We start from the raw sequence: 10,916 nt of genomic DNA, 5'->3' as shown, positions 1-10,916 counted from the left end.
TAGCTCTACCTTGAGGGTTTTTTTTTTTGCTGTTTAAATGGACTTTCCTGCCTGGGTTGACTCTGAGCTTCAGTCCTCCAGATCTCAGCCTTGTGAGTGCAATTACATCCAGGAGCCATCAGTGCCAGGCTTATTTCCATTGTGCAGATGAGAATGGATGCCAGCCAGCAGCCCACCTCAGGGCATCAAGCCTGTCACTATCTGCTTTACTGTGGGGGTCTTGCTAAGAGTTGTAGAAGCCAGTTAGTTCCTGCCTGGTGAGATGCCATGAAAAAGAATCCTGGGACAGGATAGAATTGTCCAAGGGATCCAGAACATTCTCCTGGAGGGAGTAACACTTTGGTGGAATCTAGAGCGTCAGGAGAACACAGGAATCCTTCAACACAGGAATCCATGGCTTTTTTTTTTTTTTTTTTAAATACTGGGTCTCTATTTAAGCCCAGACTAGTCAAGAACTTGCTGCAAGCCTTCTCGAACTCTCCACTCTTCTGCCTCAATGTTCCAAGTCCTGGGATCATAAGCAAGTGCCACCAAGCCAGGCTAAATAAATGGATAGAGAATGAGGGTTGAAAACCAACCAATCAGCGGCCTCCACAACCAAAGGGCGTGGCCTGTCCCGGGAAGGGGCGTGGCAGCTGTCAGGGCTGGATTCCCAGGCCTGTCTGAGTCTCAAGTAATCGTATGAAAAATAAGTTTATTGATATCTTGTCACCACTGAGGAGAGGAGAGGGCTGAGCTTCGGAGGTCAGAGGCAGCAGCTGAAGGCAGGGAATGGAACCCGTACCTCCCGGATCAGAACCCTGCCCCCTCTCACAAGGCTATTTAGTATCTCCTCTATCTTTCATCTGGCAGTTCCCACTCCCCTCCAAAGTCTGGACTGGGGAGGTGGGGCGGCCCCCTCGGGTCAATTCTCTTCAAGTCAAGAACAGGAATTATTAGGGAAAGGGAGGTGTGCAGACCCGAGGGGTCCCCTCCTCACCCCACAACGGGGGCTATAATAAATGACATAAAATTGATGGCTTTGAAGTCAGGGATAAGGGGAGCAGCCAGCACTGTACCAGAGAGAGAGGGGCCGGGGGACCCCGTCGAGGGGCCTCCCCAGAGAATCAGGCACTAACTAGCACGGGGAGTGGGGTGCTCACTCCCTCGGAGCAGGGGGCCGGGGTGCAGCTGGGATGGGCGCGGAGCATCGCCCCCCTCGACTGCGCCAAGCGGGGAGAGGGGTGCAGGCAGGAAGGCAGGCGCGTTTTCACGGAGATTTCCACCGGCCCCGCCTCTTGCGCGTGGGGAACCCTTTCCTCCGCTTGTGCGGGGGTGAGTCGTGGGGCGGGAGGGGAGCGGGGGCTGGCCGTGCCGGCCCTCCCTCACTCCTGGGGGCCACGATCACCCCTCGGGACGCCACCGCAGGCCCATCCACCACGGTGGCCGCCCCCAGGGACACGGGCTCTGGGGTGACCTCTACTTTGGGGGCCGGTGGGGGCGGGGCAGGCCTGGGCGGTGGAGCTGGCGGGGTGGGCAGCGGGTCCGCCGGGGATCCCGGAAGGAGGGGCAGCAGGGCGCTGAGGGCCTCGCTCAGTTTGGCCAGTCCCTGCCGGAGGGTGCCCGCCAGCTCCCGGATGGCACTGGCAGTCTCCTGCTGAGCCCGCAGGAAGTCCAGGGAGGGCTCTGGGGCTGCAGGAGGGGGAGGGGGGGTGGGGGAGGCGCGCGCCACTTGGGCCAGAGATGGGGGTGGGGGCGGAGGGGCCGAGGGAAGGGGTGGAGACAAGGCCAGGCGGGGCAGCTGGACGGCCTGGAGGGCTGGAGGGGGTGGGGACTCACGCTCCTTGGGCCTGGCACAGCCCCCTTCCTGGGCATGGCAGGAGGATCGTGCCCAGGGCTCTGGGCTGTTGGAGTCCCGCTTGCTGTGAGCTGGTGCATCTGCAGAGAGAGGGAGATGGAGCATATCCGTGTGAATGAATACACAATGTCAGATGTGGGGCTTGAACTCACAGCCTGCAAGCTGTCCCTAAGCTCCTGTGCTCAAGGCTAGTGCTCTCCCTCTTAGGAGCCCCCGCGTCATCTCCTGTTGTCTGGTAGGTCCCTGGAGGTAAGAGTCTCCTGGGCTTTCCTGTCTGGGCTGGCTTGGAAGCTTGAGTCTCAGATCTCAGCCTCTCAAGTGGCTAAGACTGCAGGTGTGAGCCACCAGCGCCCCACAATGATATATATGTATAATTTGCCAGTCTTGGGGCTTGAACGCAGGGTCTGGGTTCTGTCTGGAGCTTTCTCATGGCTAGTACTTTACCTGTGAGCCACAGTACCACTTCCAGCCTTTCCTGTGTATGAGTTATGACGGTAGCAAACCCAGGACTTCATGCAATCACTCTACCACTAGACCACACTCCTGACCCCCACAATGATTTTTTTATTGTATTTTATTGGCAGGGTATGGTATAGAGGGATTACAGTATAGAGGGGTTACAGTTACATTTGTCAGGTAGTGGGTGCAATACTTCTCGAACCCCTTCTCACACAATTGTGTGTGTGTGTGAGTGTGAGTGAGTCCTGAGGTTTGGGCTTGGGTGTTGTCCCTGAGCTCTTCAGCTCAAGGCTACCCCCCAACCCCTTTAGCCACAGCATCACTTCCAGTTTTTGAGTGATTAATTGGTTGATAATAGTCTCATGGTCTTTAGTGCCCCAGTTGGCTTTTAACCAAGATCCTCAGATCTCAGCCTCCTGAGTAGCTAGGATTTCAGGCGTGGGCCACCACATCTGGTTCCACACGATTGTTTTTAATTTTATTTTTTTAATTAATTTTTTTAAAAAATTATTTTGTAGTTGTGGGGCTTGAGTATGGTCCCTCAGCTCTTTTGAGCCACAGCTCCAGAGTTTTGAGTGTTTAATTGGAGGTAAGAGTCTCATGGGAACTCTTTTGCCCAGTCTGGCTTTGAATCAGTCGTCCCTTTTCTACTCAGTCTGGCCTTTGACCAATCCTCATATCTCAGCCTCCTGAGTAGCTAGGATTATAGGCATGCGCCACCAGTGCCCAGCTTGTTTGGAGGCAGTCCAGGTCAGCCTCAAATTCTAGATCCTCTTCTCTTTGCCTTCTGGGTGGCTGGGATTCCAGTTATGTACCATTATACTTGGCCAGTCCCTGCCAGAGTGTGCCAGTCAGCTCCTGGATGGCACTGGAAGTCTCCTGCTGAGCCCACAGAAAGTCCAGGGAGGTCTCTGGGGCTGCAGAAGCCCTACAATACCTTTTACTTTTCTATTTTTCCTCTCTTTTTTTTCTTTTGCCCATCCTGGGCCTTGGGCTCACGGCCTGAATACTGTTTTTGGGCTTTCTCAAGGCTAGAACTCTACCACTTGAGCCACAGTGCCACTTCTGGCTTTTTTCTATGTATATAGTACTGAGGAATTGAACCCATATCTTTGTGCATGCTAGGCAAGCGCTCTACCAGTAGGCCAAACTCTCGGCCTCTCAGTTTTGTTTTTTTTTGGTCAGTCATGGAGCTTGGATTCTGGGCCTGTGCACTGTCCCTGAGCTCTTCAGCTCAAGGCTACCACCCTACCTCTGGAGCCACAGCTCAACTTCCAGTTTTCCAGTGGTTAATTGGAGATAAGAGTCTCAGGTCCTTTAGTGCTAGGGCTGGCTTTGAACCACAATCCTTAGATTTCAGCCTCCTGAGTAGCTACGTATGAGCCCCCCAGCCTGGCTACAGTTCCTTTTAAAACTATGCTTATGTTGGAAATGTGGTTCAGGTGGTAGAGTGCCAGTCAATGAACAAAACCAGGGTGTCAGTCCTGTTCTTGAACAAAAAATAAATATAACTATCCTTGAGGAGTGTAGTGGCTCATACCTGTGCCGAAAAATCTGAGCCTTTTATTTTCCAGTCCTGGGACTTGAACTCAGGACCTGAGCACTGTCTTTGGGTTTTCTAAAGGCAAGAGCCCTATCACTTAAGCCACAGCTCCACTTCTAGCTTTTTCTATGCATGTGGTACTAAGCAATCGAACCAGGTCTTTGTGCATGCTAGACAAGCATTCTACTACTAGGCCACACTCCCATGCCCCTCACCCCCACCCCCACCCCTCGTCCGGCCAGACTTTTATGGCCAATTAATCACCTAAAAGCTGGAAGTAGAGCTGTGGCTTAAGTGGGAGAGCACAAAAACACAGAAGGAGCACCCAGGCCCTGAGTTCAAACCCTAGGACTGACAGACAGGCAGATGGACAGACGGACAGTCTCACACACACACACACACACACACACACACACACACACACACACACACACAGAGTAATCCAGAATCAAGGCTAATCTGGAAGGAATTCTCTAGTGTAGTCAGCTCGCTACATTTCCTCTGCTTAAAAAATGACCTTGACAAACTTTTCAGTACTGTCTGAGTCTGATCTCTAAAACGCTGAAATGGAATGTACCTCCCAGCACTGGTGAGTCTAGCTACCAACCACCACAGTGCCAGGAGGTGCAGTATCAAGCCATTTGCCCACATGAACTCACAGCAACCCCGGGAGGTGAGGGCTATTTTTATCTCCCTTTTACTGAGGGATGCTAGATGCACCGACTGAGTGACATGAAGTAACTTACTGTGAAATGACATAGCTGAGGGACAAAGCTGTGACCAGGGTCCAGGCAGCTGCTTCCCATCACTATGCTAAAGAACATTTCATGCAATCCTGCCTGAGCTCACAGTCCCAGAGGCCTCTCCAAGGCCTGACAGTTACTAATTGTGGCACCTGAGTCAAGTTACTGCCTTTTCCTGACGAGAGAGAGAGAGAGAGAGAGAGAGAGAGAGAGAGAGAGAGAGAGAGAGAGTGAGTGTGGTGTGTTTCTGTACTGAGCTTGAACTCAGGGGAAAAGCCCTTTCTCCTGGACTCTTTCTTCCTTTCTATCTTTCTTTCTCTTTCTTTCTTTTTTTGCCAGTCTAGGTGCTTGAACTCAGGGCCTGAGCACTGTCCTTGGGCTTTCTCAAGAGCTAGAGCTCTACCACCTGAGCCACTGTACCCCTTCCAGCTTTTTCTGTGGACCCCAGTGAATCACAGTGGGGTCTTGGTGAATGCTAGGCAAACTCCATACCACTAGGCCAAACTCCTGGCCCCTGGCTTTTTTTTTTTTTTTTTTCTGCTGAAAGCTGAAGCTGTCCACTGGAGTCACAGATCCCTGTTTTGGCTTTGGGGTATTTAAATGATGAGAGTCTTTCATACTTTCCTGCCCAGGCTGGCTTTGAACTATGATGATTAAAGATCAACATGGTGAGTAGCTAGGATTACAGGTGTAAACTGCCACAGCCTGAGCCTACACTGTCTTTAATGAAATCTCCTGCTTGTGCTAATGGTTCCAAGGTATGGCCTCCAGGCAGGCCTCCATACATTTGACAATGGCTAATTATGGGACCTGAGTCAAGTTTTGCATTTCCCTGACTCTGTGTTGTGTGCACACTGTACTTTAATTCAATGCCTGAGCCCTTGACAGTTGGTGGTGGTGAGGCTTGAACTCAGGACGTAGGCACTGTCCCTGAGCTTTTAAACTTAAGGCTAGCACTTTACCACTTTAAGCTATAGCTCTTACTTCCAGCAGTTTTCTGATGACAAATTGGAGATAAGAGTCTCATATATTTTTCTGCTTGGGCTGGCTGTGTTCCTCGATCCTCAGATCTCAACCTCCTGAGTAGCTGAGATTACAGGCATGAGCCACCTACACTCAGCCTACAGTTGCAAATCTTAGGACCTGAATGAAATCATTACATGCTGATCTTGCCCATCCTAAGGCTTTAATTCTGGGCTTGGGAGCTGTCCCTGGGCTCCTTTTTGCTCAAGGCTAGCACTCTACCATATCTGTGCCACAGTTCTACTTCCGTTTTTTTTTTTTCTTTGTCAGTTGTGGGGCTTGAACTCGGTCGGGGCACTATCCCTGCTTTATTTATTTTTTTTGTGGGTCATGGGGCTTTAACTCGGCCTTGGGCGCTGTCCTTGAGCTCTTCAGCTCAAGGCTGCTACCACCCTACCGTTGAACCAAGCCCCACTTCTCTAGAGGTTAATTGCAGATAAAGAGTCTCAGGTCCTTTTGTGCCCCAGTTGGCTTTGAACCTTGATCCTCAGATCTCAGCCTCCTGAGTAGCTAGGATTACTTTTTTTTTTTTTTGGTAATTGTTTTGTTTTTAAACAGAGCTAAGGAAAGAACTCAGGGCTTTGTACTTTCAGGTGGGATTTCACTGAGTTAAATCCCCACCCCCTACATCTGGCTTTTCCGGTGATTCATTGAAGCATCTCAGGACTTCGATGTTGGGCTGGGTTCGAACTGGCGACCCTCAGATCTCCCCTTCCTGAGTACCTTAGTGACCACGAAGCACACCGCGAGGGATGGCCACACCCATCTCCGGGGTGTGCGCAGGGAGGGCCTCAGAGCTGGAGTGAGCGATGGAGGGAACTCACCTGCCCTGCGGTCCTCCAACACACAGCGTGGGGTGGGAGCGGCGGGGGCAGCAAGGTCGTCGACCCCGGCCACCACGGGCCCCAGGATGGCGAAGATGGTCTCCTCCTCGGCGGAGAAGGCGTCCTCGGCGGCGGCGGGGCCCCCCGCGCCCTGCGTGGAGTGCGGCACGCGGGCCAGCTTCTCCTTGGTGCGGCGCTTGAAGTCGTTCCAGCGCTTCTGCACCTCCTGGCCCGTGCGCTTCCAGCTGGTGATGCCGTTGATCTTGGCGGCGATGCCGTCCCACACGCGCCGCCGCTCGGCCACGCTCACCCGACGGCTGTGCGCGCCGTACAGCTGCGGGTAGTGGGCGCGCACCTCGCGGATCAGGATCTGGTTCTCCTCGAAGGAGAAGCGGGGCTTGCGCAGCCGGGTGGTCTCCTCCGCGTCCGCCGCCGCCGTCACCGCCGCCCCCGAGGCCATGGCGGCCCCCGACGCCAACGACCGGCCGCCTGGCGCATGGGGGGCGCCGGCGCTGCGGGCAGAGGGAGGGAGGGCGAACGGCGCTGGCGGGGGCGGGGCTCGGGGACCCCACTGTCAGAGGCAGGGTGTGGGGGACCCCTGGGGCACTGGCGGGCCGGGGTGCGGGGATCCCCGAACCGGGCGCAGGTGGAGGCGGGGTGCGTGGGGTCCCCTCCGTGTCCCCGGGGAAGGTATTCAGTGGCGCCTAATAGCCGCGCGGGCCTCGCCAAACGGAGGGAAATTGGGGAGAGAATGTGGAGGGAAATAATGAAAAGTGCAGGGATGCGGGGGGGGGGTGTCTGCAGAGTTAGAGGAGAACGGGGACACGGGGGGGTCAGAGAGGGGAGAGCGGGGGTGTCCGGGGGGATCGCATGCCGCACGGAGGGAGACACCCCGAGCCGAGGGGCGTCTGGGGGTCGGGGGCAGCGGGGCGCCGGTGCGATCGACAGGGGGAGCCGAGACGGGGAGACGCAGGGGCTCCGGGAGCAGGGACCGGGCAGGGGCCGTGACACACTCGGGAGAGGGTCTGCAGGCAGCGTGGGGGCGCTCCGGAGGTGACGGGGGGCGGGGAGAGGGCGCGGGACCCGGAGAGGCCGACCGAGGCTATCGGAGACTCCGGGAGGAGGGAGGTCGCAGAGGGTGGGAACCGAGACGGGTCACTCACCGGCGCCGCCGCAGCCCCCGCCTGCCGGTGGGTCAGGGCTCGGCTCCTGCGGCCTCTTCCCTCCCCCCCCGCCCCTCCCGCGGTGTCCCCTGCCCTCCCCGCCCCTCCCGGGGCCCCGCCCCCCCGCCGCCCAAGCGCCAAGGCGCACGCGCAGGCGGCGCCGCCGTGCTCGCGACGCCCTTCCAGCCTGGGGTTCCTTCCCTGTGTGTAACCAGTGCGCAGGCGCAGAACTGCCCTCCGTGGGTTTCCCCCTGCAGGCCGGGGCCGCGCAGCCGCAAACTTAGCGCGGCGCCGGTTTCTCTCCTTTCCCTCATCCCCACTGCCCACCCCCCCCTCCACCCAGCAACCCGGCGCCGCCGCATCGGAGCGCGCGCGGCCGCGCTCTGCGCATGCGCACCCCTGGTCTCCCGCGGAGAGCGGTACCCAGGGTTGCATCCCAGCGCTGGCACCGCCTGGGAGATGCTGGCGAGCGCGCTGGGACCGAGCGGCGTGCCCACGCCGCCCTCCACGCAAAACCTTTCCGGTTGAAGGGAAAGGCAGACAAACAGCCGTGGTGGTGGGGAGGGAAAGCAGTGTCTCCATGACAACTGCGTGGGCTCATCGGCACGGGGGGAGGGGGGAGAGGACCCGAAGGAAAACTTGGCGGCCGCCACCCATCCTCGCCCTGCACTGGGGCGACTGGGAGCTATCTCCTCCAGTGGGGGCGGGGCAGCACCGGGGATCCTCCTCCCCAGCCCTCGTGGAGGCCCCCTTGGTGTCATGGCTCCGGGATGGAGAAGGGTATCTCGAACACGAGCTGGGTGAGCTGGCTGGCAGCGGGGTGGAGTTAAGTCTGCTCCCGAAGCTGTTGCCATGTAGCCTTCTGAAGGGCGCTATCCACACAGACCAGCCTTCAGCAGGGGGCCAGGGGCAGTGACTGGGGAAGGTAAAATCTCCCCCATCTGGCCGGGCGCTGTGGCTGAGATCCGAGGATCGCAGTTCGAAAGCAGTGGGGTAGAAAAAGTGAAGGGACAGCACCCAGGCCCCCCAGTTCAAGCCTTAGTCCCATCATTAAACTTAAATCTGAAAAAGGACGTGTCTGTGTGTGCGTGTAGGACATGTTAGAAGGTTCTGTTTTATTTATTCCTCCCTCATGGGTGCCGAGAATCAAACTCAGGGCTTCCCAGATACTAGGCAAGTACTTCCTCACTGAGCTACCAATCTCTTTAAAATAAGGTGACTAGGGCCGGGAGTTTGGCCTAGTGGTAGAGTGCTTGTCTAGCATGCATGAAGACCTGGGTTCGATTCCCTAGTACCACATACATAGAAAAAGCCAGAAATGGTCATGTATGTCTCAAGTGGTAGAGCTCTAGCCTTGAGAAAGCCCAAGGACAGTGCTCAGGCCCTCAGTTCAGTCGCCAGGACTGGCTAAATAAAATAAGGCAACCAGTAGAGGCCTCCTTGAGAAGGTGGTGTTTGCAGTAAAGGAGGTGGGTGCATGCGCAGTCCGCATTGAATTCGGGGGGGCTGGCGAAGGAGCCCAAGACTGTAGCACTAGACTGTGCAGCAAGAGCTCGGGAGGTCCTTGAGTGGAGAAGGATGACATCTGATTCTGGCTTTAATGGAATTGGTGTGGGAGGGGGTGGGGGGTGAACTTGATGGAACTGACCTAGGAGGACAGTGTGGGTGGTAGCTGGATGCTTACTGAAGAATTGTCTATCATAAGGTAGGCTAGAAACTGGTGGCTAGAAAGCGGTGTGCTACCCCAGGACTGAGGTGTGAGAGGAAGGAAGGAAGACTGGAGGATGACTTCCGCGTCATTGCCGTGGCTAATGTGAAGGACAGCGCTATGAGAAAATGGGCTACAGAGGGTCAGGAGTCCAAGTCTGACTTCCCATTAATTAGGCAAGCACAAATATTTGAGTCTGGATTCCGGGAGATCACTGTGTGTGTGTGTGTGTGTGTGTGTGTGTGTGTGTGTGTGTGTTAACACACCAGAAGCTCAAAACCTTGAGCTCTACGTAGCTTCTTTGCTCAAGGCTGGTGCTCAACCACTTCAGCTACGCCTCCATTTCTAGCCTTTTGCTGTTTAATTGGCCATAACAGTCTCATGGACTTTGCTGCCCAAGCTGACTTTGAACTGATCCTCAAATCTCAGCCTCCTAACTAGGATTTTACACATGAGCCACAGGGTAGCCAGCGACAGGCTTGAGATAAAAAGTTTGAGAGGGAGCCTGGCGCTGGTGGCTCACGCATGTAATCCTAGCTACTCAGGAGGCTGAGATCTGAGATGGGAGGTTCAAAGCTAGCCGGGACACTAAAGACCATAAGACTTTTTTTTTTGCCAGTCCTGGACTTAAAGCTCAGGGCCTGAGCACTGTCCTTGGGTTTTTTTTCTGAAGGGTAGAGCTCTACCACTTGAACTACAGCACCACTTCCGGCTTTTTCTATGTGTGTGGTACCGGGAATGGAACCCGGATATTAGTACATGTTAGGCAAGCACTCTACCACTAGGCCAAACTTCCAGCTCAATTAATCACTAGAAGAGGAAAAGAGGGGCTGTGGCTCAAGGGGTATGGCAGTAGCCTTGAGCTGAAGAGCTCAGAGACAATGCCTGGGCCTAGAGTTCAAGCCCTATGACCCACTACCCCCCACCTCCTTCCCCCCAAAAAAAGCTTGAGCAGGGTGGCAGTGGCTCATGCACAAACGTCTGTTAGAGCCGGGCACACAGTGGCTCACACTTGTAATCCTAGCAACTCTGGAGGCTGAGATCTGATGATCGTGGTTCAAAGCCAGCTCGGGAACTAAAGAACAAGAGACTCTTATTTCCAAGTAATCACTAAAAAATTGGAAGTAGGTCTGTGGTTCAAGGGGTAGGCAGTAGCCTTGAGCTAAAGAGCTCTGGGCCAACACCCAAGCCCAGGAGTGGAGGCCTGATGATCCACCAAAAAAAAAGTTCTTGAGAGACATTTTTCTTTTTTGCCAGTCCTGGGCTTGAGCTCAGGGCCTGAGCACTGTTCTTAGGTTTTCTCAAAGCTAGAGCTCTACCACTTTTTCCTATGTGTGTAGTACCGAGGAATCGAACCCGGGTCATCATGCGTGCTAGGTAAGCACTCTACCACTAGGCCAAACTCCTGGCCCTGAGACTTTTTTTCTTGTGGGTCATGGGGCTTGAACTCAGCCTGGGTGCTATCCTTGAGCTTCCCACGCCTCCCCCAGGATCAAGGGTGGAGCCCCACCACTTGAGCTACACCTCCATTTCCAGCTTTTTGGAGGTTCATTAGAGATAAGAGTCACATAGACTTTCCTGGTTTGGCTGGCTTCAAACCACAGTCCTCAGATCTC

The 10,916-nt window shown here is 55.2% G+C and overlaps 1 protein-coding gene across 2 annotated transcripts; it reads right to left on the bottom strand.

The window, feature by feature from the left end:
* Positions 1–677: 677 nt before the first annotated feature.
* On the bottom strand, positions 678–7,767 carry Mypop (Myb related transcription factor, partner of profilin). Of its 2 annotated transcripts, XM_090322238.1 has the most exons (3): positions 7,593–7,767; positions 6,430–6,941; positions 678–1,917 (listed from the first exon to the last, which is right to left on the bottom strand). In XM_090322238.1, the coding sequence occupies exons 2-3, from the start codon at positions 6,887–6,889 to the stop codon at positions 1,250–1,252; spliced, it is 1,128 nt and encodes a 375-aa protein (XP_090178364.1). In that variant the 5' UTR covers positions 6,890–6,941; positions 7,593–7,767; the 3' UTR covers positions 678–1,249. The 2 variants fall into 2 exon arrangements, with proteins under 2 accessions (XP_090178364.1, XP_090178365.1); XM_090322239.1 differs by lacking the exon at positions 7,593–7,767 and having other exon boundaries at positions 6,430–7,176.
* Between the last annotated feature and the right edge of the window lie 3,149 nt (positions 7,768–10,916).

The sequence above is a fragment of the Megascapheus bottae genome, chromosome 31, assembly GCF_031878675.1.
Source record: "Megascapheus bottae isolate mThoBot1 chromosome 31, mThoBot2.hap1, whole genome shotgun sequence".
NCBI lineage: Eukaryota > Metazoa > Chordata > Mammalia > Rodentia > Geomyidae > Megascapheus > Megascapheus bottae.
Note: the sequence above shows the minus strand (reverse complement) of the source record. Positions and strands in the feature narration are given on the sequence as shown.